The sequence below is a fragment of the Mandrillus leucophaeus genome, unplaced genomic scaffold, assembly GCF_000951045.1.
Source record: "Mandrillus leucophaeus isolate KB7577 unplaced genomic scaffold, Mleu.le_1.0 Scaffold612, whole genome shotgun sequence".
Taxonomy (NCBI): Eukaryota; Metazoa; Chordata; class Mammalia; order Primates; family Cercopithecidae; genus Mandrillus; species Mandrillus leucophaeus.
In genome coordinates, this window is record NW_012106609.1 from 375,699 (window position 1) to 392,703 (window position 17,005).

General features: G+C 46.9%; 1 protein-coding gene across 1 annotated transcript in view; it reads left to right on the top strand.

Annotated features, from left to right (window-relative positions):
• EPHB1 (EPH receptor B1) overlaps positions 1 to 17,005 on the top strand; it is a 443,952-nt gene that overhangs the window by 152,872 nt on the left and 274,075 nt on the right. Inside the window, exon 3 of the mRNA XM_012000023.1 lies at positions 2,783 to 3,464. Coding sequence (XP_011855413.1) covers positions 2,783 to 3,464 — 682 coding nt within the window. The remainder of the gene's footprint in view (positions 1 to 2,782; positions 3,465 to 17,005) is intronic.

Here is a 17,005-nt window from a genome sequence, read left to right on the forward strand (position 1 = left end):
AAAGTCCAGGTGAGCCTCGACAGTGTGAATTTATACTCCATGCAGGCCACAAAGGTGAGATCTCTCTTCCAGGTTGGCCACATGGTGGGACCTGGGCACAGGGAGGTCCATGTGCTGGGCACAAGGCAGGCTGTGAAGGAGCTATGTGGACTGTGGATGCACCACTCCAGGGGTGCCCTGCAGCCCCCTCAGGTCTCACTGACTCCTGGGGGAGGTAGGTGCACCAGGGTCAGTGTGCACAGGTTCTTACCTGTTGTGTGGAGGATGTACTAATATGCTATAATATGCTATCTAATTCAGCCAGGGAATTTTCCAGAGCTGGAGTAACCCAGGTAAAGAAGAACAAAAAGTCATCCTAGGTAGAAAGCACAGCATAAGAACAGGCTTGGAACTGGGAAACAGATTTGTGAGTTTGGGGATGTTAGTTCTTGGCATTGCAGAAGGTGGAGTGGAGTGGGGGGAGATGCTGGTGGGTTATGAATGGTGTGATTGGAGGTCAAGTGAAAGGTAGAGTGCTGGGTGATATTTGGCCTGGAACTGAGACTATCCAGGGTAGCGAATCATGATGGCCTGTGTGTCCCAGAACTGCTGCAAGGATACTGGCAGGAGCTGATCTGTTGGTGAGGGACTGGCAGGACTTCAAGTTGGTGAGGGAACTGGCACTCTAGGAGTCCTGGGAGAGACTGGGGGCCAGGAGGACCCTGGATTGACTGCAGTTTAGGTGCCTTGGTGGCAGAGGCCCAGACAGCGAGAGTGACCATGAATGAGGTCACTTTACAGACCTGAGCATGCAGGGCCAGCTCTGAATGTGCCCATTTCCCCACCTCTCCACACTATGCCTGTTTTTTGGTTTCCTTCACACAAGTTTAGAGGACAGCCTTGCTTCTATCCACCTGCTATCCACAGGGGGCTTTACTCTTTTCAAGGAGCAATTGCAGTGTATTTTCCATGCACACATAATTGGCTTTTAGCTCCGTTAATGAAGAATTCTAGTCTATATATTTAAAGTCCACCACTGTAAATAATAAGCAATTAGCACAGTATTCAAAGATACTGGTATGATTTGGTTACCTTGATCACCACTGCTAAATAGTCAAGGATCCTAATTCATTTTCACTTTAGAAAGTTTAATTTCTTTTCTCTATTTTTTTTTATTCTAGGCAAACAGAATATAAGTTTAAATTTATTCCTGGAAATATTCTCAGTTCTTGAGACCAGGATCTGGAGAGCTACCAGATGTGGGCAGCTTCCTCCTTAACTCCTTTTCTCCAAGCACAAGGAAGAAGGAACGATCCAGCAACTCTTCTTTGACCCCTGCCCTAGAGAGCTCAGTTAAGGGAGCCATGCCTTTAAAGACCCCTCCCGACTCCCCTCCAACCCTCACTGCCTGTTATTGAAGTAATCTTCTAGAAGTTCTTAGGTGATTTTATTTGACCATTCAAAGTATTTTCTACTAGCTTCTCTTGTAATTTCTTTTAGCCATATAAGTATGGGTGAGTTGCATGATGTCTTTTCATCTGTAAATTGGGGATAATAATACCTAGTTCTGAAAGTTGTTGGGAATAGTGAAAGACATCACTTAACACATGTGTTGTTGTTCTCTTTTATTCCAATCTACAAGGCTGTTATAAATGGGAGCTCACTTTTCTAATGTGAATCATGATTGTCTTTCCCTTAAGAAAGTTTCATTATTCACTAAAGTAACACTCTCCAACATTTTCCTCCATCATAGCCTTCCTTGAAATTTGCACACAATAGAGCTTCATTTGCTACATTAGGGGTTCTTCTTAGCAGCCTTCACTTTTACCAGTTTTATAGTCTAGGTCTTTGTGTTAGTCCACTCTTGCATTGCTGTAAAGAAACACCTGAGCTGAGTAATTTATAAAGAAAAGAGGTTTAACTTGTTCATAGTTCTGCAGACTGAACATGAAACATAGTGCCAGCATCTACTTCTGCTGAGGGCCTCAGGAAGCTTCCACTCATGGCAGGCCAGGGGAGCCAGCATGTCACATGGTGAGAGATGAAGCAAGAGAGAGAGAAGGGGGAGCTCCCAGATTCTTTTAAACAGCCAGAGGTCACTCATCACCAAAGGGATGGTGCTAAACCATTCATGAGGGATCTGCCTCCATGATCAAATCACCTCCCACCAGGCCCCACCTCCAACACTGGGAATCACATTTCACATGAGATTTGGAGGGGAGAAACATCCAAACCATATCAGTCTTTCAGAGATAGATGTTATTGAAAAAAAGTTTATGAGAATCTAAGTTTGTTGAGAAACCCTGAAAAGCTTTAAATTCATGTGCTTTACAGAGACATAAAGGAATTTCACCACAATAAAGAAATTAGGTTCAAAGATGGGGATTTCCAAAGTGTGGGTGTCAAGTAATTGGACCTCTAATCCACAGATTGGCTTTCAGAGCAGGGACTGTGGAAGTGAGGAAGAAAGTCCCTGCCACCACATGGGCTGAAAGCTGCATGTTGTCCCCATGGATGTAATAAGCCAGTCACAGAATGAGCATTATGGGTTAGGCAAGGGACAGCTTTCTTGGATGAAGTGTGTTATATTTTGGGATGGGCTGCAAAGAAATATGAAGTTTTCTTATAAGATTTTTAAAATCAAGTTGCGCTTAGATGTCTTCATTTCTCAAGTCAATGTGCTGAACTGGTGAGCTCTTAAGGCCCCTTAGCCCCAGGATTCTCCTCTGCTATGCCTATTTTTGTATTCTCACTCTCTATTTTGTGTTTTTGCATGTGTGTACCTGTGGCCTGCTATGTACAGTGGGAAGAAGTCAGTGGCTATGATGAAAACCTGAACACCATCCGCACCTACCAGGTGTGCAATGTCTTCGAGCCCAACCAGAACAATTGGCTGCTCACCACCTTCATCAACCGACGGGGGGCCCATCGCATCTACACAGAGATGCGCTTCACTGTGAGAGACTGCAGCAGCCTCCCTAATGTCCCAGGATCCTGCAAGGAGACCTTCAACTTGTATTACTATGAGACTGACTCTGTCATTGCCACCAAGAAGTCGGCCTTCTGGTCTGAGGCCCCCTACCTCAAAGTAGACACCATTGCTGCAGATGAGAGCTTCTCCCAGGTGGACTTTGGGGGAAGGCTGATGAAGGTAAACACAGAAGTCAGGAGCTTTGGGCCTCTTACTCGGAATGGTTTTTACCTCGCTTTTCAGGATTATGGAGCCTGTATGTCTCTTCTTTCTGTCCGTGTCTTCTTCAAAAAGTGTCCCAGCATTGTGCAAAATTTTGCAGTGTTTCCAGAGACCATGACGGGGGCAGAGAGCACATCTCTGGTGATTGCTCGGGGCACATGCATCCCCAACGCAGAGGAAGTGGACGTGCCCATCAAACTCTACTGCAACGGGGATGGGGAATGGATGGTGCCCATTGGGCGATGCACCTGCAAGCCTGGCTATGAGCCTGAGAACAGCGTGGCATGCAAGGGTAAGCTCTGGAGCCTCTGCTTCCTGCCCACTTATGGCAGGGCCAGATCTGCAAGGTTTCTCCACTAATAATTCTGGGTCATACAGGAACAGAAAAGAGTCTAATGGCTTATTATAAAGCTCTGAGGACTCCTATTCCTAGTGCTAGGCCTGATGATTTTCCAATCATGTCCAACCAGATTGTCCATATTTATTATTCATGGTGAGAGGAAGAGATGGGGAGAATTTCAAACTGTGGAAAATAACTTAATAACCAGTGCATAATATTTAGTGTTGAAGTGTTGAATTTATATCTCTCTCTCCTCTCTCTCTCTGTCCCTCTCTCTCTCTCTCTCACACACACACACACCCCCACACACCCACACACACCCCTATATCCTGCATCCAGCCCTAAGCTCTGTGGCTGGAGACTTTGGAATTTGGATTGCCATGGACAATTCACTCAAGGGTAATTGAGAAGTGACTGAATTTGGAAAATATTTTAGTTCATTTCAGTCCAGCTCCCACAGCACTCAACTTGGTACTGAACCCATGTAGCTCATTAACTCAAAGCCCTCTGGCTTGGCTGTCTTTCTCTAGGGGCTCATTGCCAGGCCCTGGAAGGAGATGAAACTATTGGAATGGGAGTGGGGCTGTATCATGTATTGTATTAACTTTTGCTTCTAAATGACACAGAGTGATGCAAACTTTGCAGTTTGAGAGTGTCAGGATACTATGTGCTCATATTAGCCATCACTAGCACTAACCCTAGAAAACCCATATTCAACATGTGGCAATAAATGTGCTGAACTGGCTGCAGGCTCAGTCTGCTCTGGGAGTGAATAGAAGGATCTGGAGGCCCCACAGCTTATGCATTGTCTAAGTGCATGGAAGCTGAACGTGGGGGGAATCCAGGGTAGGGGAAGAGAAGACTGCTTTCCCTTATTAAATTTTGCTTGGAACCTTCAAAGGTCCTGATTCTTTTACAAGGAAGCCTTCCTATATGGACCTCAGAAATGACCACCTTAACCTTAATGAACCCCCAAGGTTGCCCTTAGTCCTTTGGGGCTTGGAGGCTGCATTAGCAACTTATTCTCTATTGTGAGCCTCCTGCCCGCTTCCCTCTCTGATGTCACCCCCACCCTGCCTGAACACCAGACCAGCCTATGCCAGTTTACTTCCCCTCTTACCTTGCTTTCCAGACACCTGTGGGTGAAGTGCCAAGCACAGGCTTGTTAGTACCATCAGCTCTGCAATCCTTTGGACTCAGCTAATTGCCTGGGCCAGAACACTCACACAGCCTTTCTGAGGCCTGCTGAGAGTAGGGAGCTGCACCTTTGTGTCTTTATTGGATTTCTTGGTCCTGGTACCCATGATGGATGGTGTGGAAACAGAGGAGAGAGAGTGCCAGATCCCAGATCCAGTGATGAATCAACGTTGACAGTTTTAAAACCATCCCAGCCTGGTCCCACAGTCCTCCTCTTTGTGCCATTGGTTGGGATGGGTCACTATCTTTGCCATTTGTCTGGATCTAAGTGGGGACCAAGGCACCAGGCTGAGTTATTAAAGGCACAGGTGCAGCAGCTATCTGGCATGCTCGCAGCAGTGCATGGTGGGTGATTTCTCTGGTTTTCAGAGGGCTGCCACACCACACTTGCTGGCTGGGGCACTCTCATTTTTCTCATTACATCCTGAGCAGAATGGCAGGAACCAGAGCTAGCATTATTGGTTCTGATTTAATTGGGTCTCTGGGAACAGGCTTTCATTTCTTTGGGCTAATTGGAACTTTTCTTTTTTAGAGGGTTCTGCTGTCCATGTAGCTTGTCAGCTACCTCCTGTGGCTGTCCTGAGAGGGCCTGTGAGGACAAATATGTAAATCCAAATTGTTTCTTTCCATTTCTCCTTCCCAGTCTCAATCCCCTCCTGAGTTTTGTTGGACATTTCTAATCTCTAGCTATTGTGAACGTGGCTTGACTTTACAAACTACTTATTGCAAACTCATTGGAGGGTAGAGGAAATGGGGAACCCATGGCACCATCACTTGGCCACTTCAGAGGCACAGGAAGCCACATTTCTGAGAGTGGAGAGTGGCATCATGGGTCTTGTGGCCTAGCATCCTGGCCAAGGTCAGTGCCCTGGAAGGGAAGAGAAGGGCCTCTTACCCTTGTCTCAAGAACTTTCAGTTGAATCCTCTGAAATCTTTGCCCTTAACTCTGCTGGTAACTGGACTCTGACGGCTGGCAAGGGGACCTTCAGTCAAAAATGGTGATCTTGGGAAGACTCTGTACTCTTTGGTGGGGGTTGGGAAGTACATGTGGAGGTACTTGTTACTGGTCTCCATGGTGTGTCTTCAGGGAAAGGCTTTCCACTCATTTTTGGTGCTCACGGAGTGCTGCCAGATGGACACGGTGGCCATTCACAATGGTTTTGGTGTAGCCCACTTAGCACAATCATCATGAGGGCAGAAGCAGGCAGAATGGTGGATAACAGAGAATTGCAATTGAGACACAGTGAGCCTTCAACAGCTAGTTCTCTCCCAACACAGCCCTGAGAATTGGTGTCCTCTGAGCCTGGCTGGGCCAAATGCTGATGGTTCTATGATTCATACAGCTGTGCTGATTCGATACATCTTTTCTGCGTATGTGAAACTGGGACTTTGTAGGGTGGCAGAAAGAATAATCCGTCTGCTTCTGGTTCCATGCTATTTTTCCTGGAAGAACAGACTTTCATTATGGCCAGGGAACCGTATTTTCTTGGCTTTCACTTTGCTTCTGCGAAACCGTCGCCTGTCAAAATCATGGTGACCAGTCGCTTGGCTGTGCAGAGGCACCTGGAGACCAATTAGACAGCACAGCCAGCAAAGAATGGTCCTGGCCTAGAGCTGTTTCTGTTGTGAAGAGTGTGAGTGGTGAGAAGAGAACAGGTGAGAGGGGAGTAGAGGAAGCCATGGGGAGAACTTGTGCATTAGAATGTATGGCAAGCGGCTCATGCCTTTTCCAGGGGGCTCCTTGGCCTAAGGCCTGTTCCTGACATCCTTTCTGTACACACAGGCTGGTCCCATCAGGCAGAGTCACATCGGCCTTTTGACCTCATCTCACTAGTGACTCTGACCTCATCATGCATTTGTCTTTATAAAATTGTTAATTACTAGGAAAATGGCCCATCTACCCCAATTTCAAGTTGTGCTCATAGTGTAGCGGATTAATGAGAAATCATAGCTTTGTCTTCACTTCTCCCCTCTTCCCTGCTGAGGTTGGTGGCTAAGTCTGTTCTCTGTGTAGGTCCCATGCAGCCTGGTCCTTCCTGTGCCAGGGAGGCTGAGTTGACTCTCAGTGGACCCCCTCTCTCTCTCTGTGCTGTGTAGCCTAAAATATTGTCTTAGCTGAAGTTGGACTGCAGGGAGGATGGGGAGGAGACTGGGGCTGTTAGAAGGAACCTGGCAGGGGCAGGCTCCTTATCTATGTGCTAGAAGCTTGGGGCCTGCAGTATCCCATAAGGATGTCCATGGAGGTGTCTCAGAAATAAGGCAGAGAAGATATGACTGTTATATCTTCTGTGACAGCCCCTGAGTGGCCAGATCCTAGCTGGAGCACTATGCCTGTGTGCCCATGGATCTGTTCTTCCCCTGAGTGCTGCCTGAGGGCTTGGCTTTCCTTCCCAGGGCATAGTCCTTGGAGTTTCCAGAAGAAGCTGCTTCATTAGGCTGCCTCTTTAGCCACACTGGGGACTCAGAAAATGACAATGCTATGCATAATTCTCCCTGCCATCCTCTCTTGCCTCTGCCCCTGCCCCAGGTTGACCTTAGCTTGCTATTACAGAGGGCACACGCCAACTTATGGTGCCTAGGCCTTCATTGTCTGGTGCTGTCCTGCACAGGAGGTGCAGGTGAATGAAAGAGGAAGGGGGTATGCTTGGGTGGAAGAGACCTAACCTAGAGATAGGGGCTGGTTTTAGTCTTGGCTCTGCTGAGAACTTGCTGTGTGGTTTTAGGTAAGTCCCTTTCCATTGATAGTCATATCTTCTCTGCCTATTTCTCAGAGTTTGCGAAAACGGATATGAGAATATTTTCTAAGCCATGCCATGCTACATATTGCTAGGTGTCATTGTGCTTAAGCTCTGAATCATCCTTATTAAGAAAATAAGATTCTGGGATGAAGATGGCATGGGACTCCCCCGTCCAGAGACACAGGTCAGCAGGAATCCTGAATTCCTAGTCATCACCTTCCTGCACCTGCCCAGGCCCAGCTCCATGACCACCAAGCAGTGACAAGTGAAAACAGCAAAAAGGAATAAGCCACTGTTCCTCAACTGATCAAAGGGCCAGTTAACACATGTTTGAATGCTGTGGCTCATATGGCCTGCCGTGAGGCAGGTGGTCTAGGCAGGTGGTCTTTGTGAAATGAAGGACCAAGTGGAGAGAGAAGACTCTCCAAGCCCAGGAGAGCCATGGTCTTCAGAACCAGCAGTTTTTGACCCCAGGGCAGGCAAGAGAACCCTCAGAAAGGTTTTACAAAGTGGCATCCCCAGTTGCCTCCTTCTGAGATGGTGATAGGTCTTGTATATGGCCCAAACATGGGAATTTTAAAAAATCCAAGAACCCCAGCTCTAAGCAGCAGACAGGACCATCTATGTGGCTAGTGTCCAGAAGAAAGGGACCCCAGGGTAGGTCACTGAAGATATTCTTGGGTTTCTGGGATTTGTAGACAGGATGAACCTGGGTGCCTGAGGGGATGAAGAAGGAGTCTGGGAGAGAGGACTGCAGGAGCAGGCTGACAGCTGGGTAAACCAAGAGCAAGGCCTACAGGCCACCAGGAGGAGGGTATCCAGAGCATCACTACCCCTTAAGTAAAGGCTGGGGGCTGGGGAAAGCCATACAGGGCAGCCCTGAACAACCCAGAGTATCAACATGATGGCACAGCTAATAAAGCCCAAAAGGGGCTCTTGGCAGGGAAAAGAGGGGCAGATGCTGAGGACTGACTGTCTGGGTGTTACAGAAACAAACTTCCCTGCAGCTAGCCAGCACCAGCTGGGTCCCTAGGTACTGTCTTAAGAATGCCAGGGGTGCCACTACTGGTCCCAGCAGCATGGTCAAACCTGCAGGACTCCTATTTTCTGCTCAGTCCTACAGATTAGGGCTGGCAATGAGGATGCGTGACTTCGACTTGGAATCTGTGTGGGTTTTCTAGAGGGCTCTCAGATCGCCTATGACCATTCTGACTCTGGACATTGGTGGGGCCTTTACAACTCTAACAGAAGAACAGAACAGCTCTCGATGTGCCTGTCTTCCCATTTAGTGTCTCTCTGCAAGTTATGTCTGGTGATCCCACCTGCACTGCCTTAGGTTCTCCTCTTGTCAGACACTTGCTTGCCCTCTCCCTGAAGGTCTCCCCTCCTTCCTAGCTGCTGCTTCGCTCCTCCCTCCTCTCCAAGTGGGGACTTTTTTCTTTAGTAAAAAAACCTACATGTAAATTCCTTCATGCCTGGAAACCCAAGGGACGTTTTGAACCTTTCAACAGTTTCTGCACCTTTGTCAGCTTGAGCAGCTGAGATGAGCCACTTTATAAGCCTGGGGGAGTTAAGATGAAAAATTTGCAGGATTTGAAAGTGGAAAAAATACGTCTAATTTAGCTCTTCTTGGAAAAAGAGGTTTTCAGGGCCTGCTTCCATCTCCCTTAGGGTTGCTGATCCCAGCTCCGGGCTCCCTCTGCCTCCTAATGCTGAGCTGCTGAAAGAGAAGGTGAAGAACACGAAGGAGTGTGTGTGTGTGTGTGAGTGTGTGTGTGTGTGTGTGTGTGGTGTGTGTGAGGCCTCAGTGCTGGAAGCCACATTCGAGGGCACCTCTGCTCTCTCGGTCTCATCAGCGGTTGGCTGGTGAGTGAGGGGGAAACCACAGCCCAGACAGCCTCCTCTCAAGCCCCAGGGAGACTGGCTCTGTTCAGGGCCAGGGGAGGCCAGGGTCATTAACACCGCAGCCCTGTAACATGAGCTTCATAATAGGATTTCCCAACAGGCTATTTCATTTAGAAACCTCTCGGGCCTCCTCTGCTCCCCATGGTGGCCCTACCCAGCGACCCCCAGAGAGGAATCAGATGTAACTGGCTGTCTGTAATCGACTGTGACACCAGCATGAGCAACAGCACAGGGAGCTGGAAGGATGCCCCTCGCAGGATGGACTCCAGGATGCCAGGTTCTGGAGATGGCAGAGGATGGCAAGCGGGAGTTTCAGTTCCAAACCCCCTTGTACTCTGTAGCATCAGCCTTTCTGCCTTTGAGACACAGGGCTAGAAGCATCCAAATTCCACTGGTGTTGAGCAAATAATCGTGAATCTTCCAGGCCATTGTTAGAGCTCCTGATCACGATTTGGCAGCGTCCCATGCATGAGAGCTGCCCTAGGTGGATTTTGTTTGAACTAGGTCATCCACGACTTAATATTTATGTATTATCAAAGATGATGACAGAGACATCATATGGTTATTACTGAGGTGGGGTGGGTAGTGGGAACATCGCCACATCAGGAGTCCAATAGGGGCCCTAATGCCACCATTTTCATCACCAACATCTGCCCGTGAAGACCTCTGGGGTCTGAAACTGCTGGAGTGAGTGGTGTGGGGATGCTGAGAGACTGCCTCATTTATCCACAGAGAGGGGTCTGCCAGGGAGCATTTTTGGGCACCAGTCTAGAGAGCCATGGCTAGTTAATGTTAGCATTGGAATTAGAACTCAGGTCTAGGGAGGCCACTGTCTGTCTCCACTTCTGAGACTAGATTTTGCTAAAAATAGCCATCCTTTAAAGCACACCATGTATTTTCATGAATATCTAACTTCTCTCAACTGTCTCTCACAAATGACTCTCTCTCTTGTGTTTTTATACCTTATTTCTTCTGGGAATTCTGGTGGTTCTGCGGTTACACATTTCTGCACTGTCCCTCTGCACAGGACTCCATGTCCACTGTCACCATCTCCTTTTTAATCCCACTAGGGGCAGCTCCATCTCTTCAGAGAGCTCTGACATGTTAAGCTGCTTATGAACCATCTAGATAGTATACAGCCCCTCAGAGGGCGATCTCAGGCTCACCAGGGAAGAAAAGACTCTGAGGTTTTGTGCTTACAGGAAAGGGCAGAGGGAAGGAAGGGAGCTGCGGACTGAGGGATTGTGTGTCTCTTATTTGTATCAAGGACCCGGCATGGGCCTGTGAGGGCTGTATCCTAGCTCAGTCAGGGCTGTTGTCAGACTTATCCTTTGCTTTTGGTCCCCGTCTCTCGCTGTGGCTGGACAGTCCCTTTCTGCAGAATTTGAGCACAAGCATCTGCACAATTTTTTCTTTTTCTTTTTTTGCATGGATGGAGACTCACCACTTTTCAGTTTGAAACATGGAGATGAAAAATTATACTGAATCCAAGCCTGCCTGCAGTGTAGTCTTTTGGTTCTGGGCCCTTAGGAGCTCTGGGAGTCTGAGTTCTGTTTCCACTGCTTTTGGCCATTGATGAGTTGCGTTGACAGGGCCTTAAGACCTGGGTCTCCCTCCGTGCAGTAGGGTGAAGAAGACTGGAAAGAGCCACTTCAGGGCTGTTGCAAATGGAGAAGGAATGCACCTCAAACACTGACAAACCACCCAGGAACAAGCCTTATTTTGCCAACAGGGCTTTGACAGGCATGTTGAGAGAGGTACAACCTTGCCTTTCCTTAGGAGAAGGGTCTCTGGCTGTAAATGTTCAGTCTAAACAAAGAGCTTGAGTGCTCTGGCAAGGCTGTTGAACCCCCATTTTTGTTTCAAGGGCCAGTTAATAATACTGAGCAGGCAAAGTCTGGGGAGTTGTGGTTTAATCCAGAAGAGTATGGCTGGGTCTGTTTTGGGTCCCATAAGCCATCCATGAGGCAGAGAGTATCTCATCTTCCTATGTACCCACCTAGCCTGCTGCAGGATGAGTCTGTGAAGCTGCAGGTATGTTGGACTCATCCTCTTGTGTTTGCATGGCCAGGGAGGCCAGGAAGAAATGAGCTTAGCTACAATAGGGCCCTGGAGAGGTTGGTGAGAAGGAGGCATTGTTGAGAGCCTCAGGAAGCCTCCTGGAATCACTGGGTGTACATTTGGGCCAGCAAGGCCAAACCCAGCCCTAATGAGTCTTTTCACTGAGAGTAGGACCTAGTTCGTTAGAAAGGCTGCAGAAGGAAACAGGTATTTTGGTTTCTGGCTTTTCCCTGGCCTCTGTCTGGAGTAGCCTACTCACCTTCAGGGTCCCTGCATCAGCCCACATTCCTGGTCAGAGCTGGAGTCCCTGGGTCTTAGGGTGTGGTCCTTGGGGCCCACTCCGATCATCTCCTTGCAGACCTCAGCAGTTCTCACCTTCTCCTTCCTCATTCAAATTGGATTCCACTCTTTAGGTCCTGCGGGTTGGATGGTCCCATGTCTTTTCTTTCTTCAGCTACTTATTGGGCACCAACTGGTACTGGGCCCTATATACTTGTACATGAGATTCAGCAGTTTTTCTTCCAGGAATGTGTTGCATTCTTAGCTCTTAGAAAGTGTTTGCAATGTCCAGAGGATGCTGGGGCTGCAAGTGGTGCTGTTGCCCTGGAGAACCTGATGAAGCATGGCTACATCTGGCTAGATAAAGCCTCGAAGGACAGCGAGTCAAGCACACCCCATGACACTTAACTTTGCTCTTCCACAGTGGTCCTCAGCCTAATTTTAGACACTTCTAGGGATGGAGCACCCGCACTTCCCAAGGAAGCCTGGTTGATTTCTGAACCTTTCTTCCTTGGAGTGGAACTTTTATACAAATCTCCACTCATGCAATTTATCTTTTTTTGTTGTTACTAAAAACATTTTGAATAGGTAATATATGTGAAAGGTCAGTTTCCCTCCACTGTGGTTGTCACCAGGCTCTCTCATTGTCAGTTTCTAATATTCTCTTGCAGAGAGTCGATGGATTTTGCAACTTTTTCCCCTTGTGTAGGGGCACACTACAGCGGACTTTGCACCTAGTTTCCCCACATCTCTTCTCAGTTAACACTGAAGTTTAACAGTAGTTTGGTTGTATTACATATAGATCTGCCTCATTCTTTCCAATGAGTGTTATGATTTCATTACATGAATATATTTTACTTAATTGGTCATTTATATACATTTAGATTGTTTTCTCTCTTTTGCTATTTCTGAACAATGTTGCAACAGAGATCCTTGTGCATTAATCTTTGCACCTATATGTGAGTATATCTATGAGAAAAATTAATTTATTCAATGAATATTTATTGAGGATTTTCTATGTGCCAAGCACTTTCCTAAGCACTAAGAATGCAGTAAATTTTCAGAAGTAAAACTGCTGAATAAGAGTATATAAATTTTTAATTTTGATAGATATTCCCAAACTGTCCTACCCTGAAAGATATTTTCTACCAATTTTTGTTCACACCAGCAGTGTTTGAGAATTCCTGTTCCCTATACCTTTGCCAAGATAATAAAATATCAATCATTTTTATCTTTGCCGATCTGAGAGGTGAAAAATGGCATCCCATTGTTGTTTCCATTTGCATTTGACTTTGCAAAGTTCCATAAAATGCCCTGTTCAAGAACTGAGACTCAAGCATTCCAACAGAATACATTAAGTTGGGTGTGTTTGTGTGCTGCAGGCAGTTTGGGGCCTGGTCTGCCCTTCACTCTCTTCTGTCGCATTCCCTCCAACCCTGCATCATCCTCTGTATGTACTCTTTGTCCATCTCTAGTATCAGGACATTTTGACACATGCCTCCCACTGATTTTGGCACTTCCCAAGCTGTGGTAGGTGAAATGTCTGCAGATGGGACAGGACAAGTGCAGGTGCTTGAGGCTGGAAGACCACCCCATTCTCATAGTCCAGTCTCAGGAAAGCTGACTCTTCCTGGTTTGCTAAGAAACACACCTTGCTTTTCCCATCTGTCTTCTCCTGCCCCTGGGCCTGTTTCGGGGCTTCCTGCCCTGCCCCATGCATCTCTCAGCTCTCACCTTTTGGCCCTTCACCCCGCATCCTTTCCTTTAACTTTCCCAGCTTACCTCTGGGGCCTCTAGCCTCAGCTCACCATGTTGACACCTCCATGGCCATGCCTTCCTAGATCACCAGCCCTCAGCCCTTCCCTCCTCCCGCCTCCTCTTCATTTCTTCAGCCTTCACCAGACCTGCCGTCCCTTCCCCAGCAGCCCCAAATCAGTCTCATCCCCTTCCCTGATCAGGTGTCTACCCTCTACTGGAGCATACACCTTCCCACTCTGCTACTCTGCTGAAGCCCAGGCCTTGGCTCTGCCAGGGATGTTGGCTCAGCTCTGGGCTGTTGCTTGCTGCAGCTATGTGTATGTCTGTTTGGTTTTTGTCCCCTTGCTCTGTGGCAGCTCTTTCTGTCTGGGGCCATGCACTCCCTGCCTCTCTTACTTACCTCAGTTTCCCTTTCCCCTCCCTTCCCCTTCTTTCCCTTCTTAGACCTTCTCTTGCTCCTTCCTTCCTTCCTTCCTTCTTCAGTACTTTTCTTCTAAAATAAATATATTCACGTTAAAAAGTGAGTTAATTTAAAGAAAAATAATAAATAATAATACATTTAAAACTTGCTACATATAAGTATGGCAAAAAGGAATAAAGATAATAGGCAAACGACTGATACTTGAAAAGAATGTTGATGCCCAGTTTACCTGGGCTAGGAGAGCAGCTTATGCACTCTTTAGTGTAGCCCCACATTCCACTGCCACACCCTAGTGATGGTTGTATGATAGTTATGACCCGGATGTGGAGCACACTTCTGGATTGGCTTCCATCTTGTGTCGAAATGCTGATACCATGTGGCTGTCATTTATAAAGCACTGACTGTGTGCTAGATGCTCTGCCAAATTCTTGTTCTGCATTATCTCTTAAATCCTCACAGAGCTTTATGAGGTACATGTGATTATTAGCCTCATTTTTCCATTGAAGATACTGAGGCACAGAGAAGCTAAGTAATTTTCTCAAGATCATACGACACAGGACTCTGAGGCCCTGCTGGTAACCACTATTCTCTATGCCTCCCAAGCTAAAGAAGAGCCAAGATTCACTTAGGGGTAGATTTCTGATTTTTGATGGGAGTTGGCATCAGTGTTCCATTTGGACTAAGGTGTAAGCCTTTACTAACATGCACAAAGAAAAGTCATCAGAGTTTGATCTACATTTGGGGACTTCATGGATAGTGTTCATTTCCCATTGGTAAGGGATGAACCGGGAAGTTCATGGAGTGATCATATTCACTGATGAGAGTGAACTGAAGTCACTGTCACTGCACGTGTCACCTGCATCATCATGCCCAGCTCACATTCCCATTCCTCTTCTCCCTAAGCTTCTCAGGGGCAGTGGCCATGCCTGATGCATCTCTGAATTCCTGCTTGCTCTGTGCCATCTGTTAAATGAAAACAGAACACAACACATTGAAAACAAAATTTGTGGAAGGAGAATGCTAGCTGAGAAGGGAGAGTCTTTGCATTAGGATGTGTAAGAAAACATCCCAGCAGCATTGAGTAGAGGGAGCTCCAAAGAAACCGGGGAGGAATCAGGCACAAGGCTTGCACTTGTGGAGGTGATGATGGCAGAACCAGATGGAGGCAGTAACCAGTGATGGCAGGGGCCTTGTCTGTCTGTTGTCCAATATAGTGACACATTGTGCACAAACATACAGAACAAAAACAACAGAATGGTCGCAAGCCCATACGTTATGAAACTCTTTCACTAAAAGTTGGTGATAATGTCTCAGTTTGACAGAGGACATAAGGTCAGTGCAACGTGTGTATTTCAAGTGGAAAATGACAATCTGCTCTTTGCACAAGATGGATAGAGCTTCTCATTGAAATTGTATGGAATATGCAAGAACTCTGCCAAATCATGAACTTGGCAAAAATGTGCCTGTTCTGAGAATTAGGCGATTTCAGGGCTTCCATTTGGTTTCTGGGTCTGTCACACACATGCCCACATGGATCTGAATGTGGAGGCCCTTGTGACTTCAGGCTTTGCTTTGCTTTTTCTCACTGGCTCTGTTTGTCTTTTCCCTCTGCATCTTTGGTCAAATTTGTCTACTCTGTTTTCTCTTCTTGTCCTCCATTTATTCTGTTCTCTTGTCTGTCTTCTCTTTAGACTTGATTCGAAAAGAGGGAAAAGAAACATGTGTTTCTTTGGTAGACTCTTAATAAGTGAATGGCTATTTCCATTCATTGTTTTTATTTTGTCTCTAGCAATTTTAAAAATGAACTCTTTTAATAGTAAAATACAGGAAACCAATGATTATCATTGAATCGATAGCAAATATCACAAGTGATTTTGTCATCAAAATAATTAATAATCACATTTGGACAATAAGATCATTAATTAAAAAGAACAGTAGCTTTAAAAAATTTTAAAGTGTCTTTGTAGGATGCCTTCCTTCTTCTCATTATTTTTCTGAAGCATTCTTTGCTTTCTTCACCTTCTTCAGCCCCATTCTTGATTACTTTTGGCTTATGAGAATTGTTTCAAGCTCCCTTTTCTTCTAACATAGTTTGAATCTTTCATTCCAGATACTCATTAAGAACCAGTAGCCAAAGCTGTTCATTGTTGTATTTTATATACCCGATGAGAGTGACTGCTTCCACCTTGCAGGATGACATTGCTCCTTCCCCTGCTCTACTTACCCTACCTATCTCTGCCTACCTACCCTGCCCACTTCTCTAAGAATTCCCTCTAGGGCCAGGCGAGGTGGCTCATGCCTATAGTTCCAGCACTTTGGGAGGCTGTGGTAGGAGGACTGCGGGCTGAAGTGAGATATGGTAGTGCCACTGCACTCCCGCCTGGGTGACAGAGTGAGACCCTGTCTCTAAAAAAAAAAAAAAGAGAATTTCCTCTAATAAAGACAGTTATTTTGGAGAGTGTTTTATCTGTGGAGGTTGCTTTTCTCAGTCATTTTTCTCTGTCTGCCTGTAGAGAGAGCCTAAATTCGAGTTAACCATGTCTAAGCAGTGCAACAGCCCTCCCACCACCACCTCCACGTTGAGCACTTTCTGCAGCCCTGGGGGCTACCGATTGACTACTCAGAGAGCTGATAGCCTCAGTGCACAAGTCACACTGACTTGGACATCCACACAACCACTTCTTTGGGAGGCAGAAGTGTCTGCACCTGTGCATCCCAGAGGTTGGTGGCCTTGACTCTCTGATCTGCTTCCCCAGTGGCCATGCCTCTTCAGGTCTTTTCCCATCTCCTGCCTTCCCTGCCTATAGCTGTTCACTGGCCCTTCCTTTCGGGCCACAAAGGGCTCTGTAGACAGAAGCTGTGTGCTGTTTGCCAACACCGCGCTGGGTACACAGAGGGGCGAGGGAGAGGCCATCTGCTCGCTCCTTTCACACAGACCTTTGCTTTCTCCTTTTCACTCTCCTCCTTCTCTCTGTCTTTGAATGAGAATACAAAAATTTTTTAAAAGCAGTTGCTAATTAGAGCAAGAGAATGAGAGTGAGCCTGGAAGAGAGACGCAACAGAGAGGCCAGCCCCCGTGCAAATCAGCCGGCTTTTAAGAGCCAGTGAGGAAAGAGACAAGGAGGGGGCCTTGA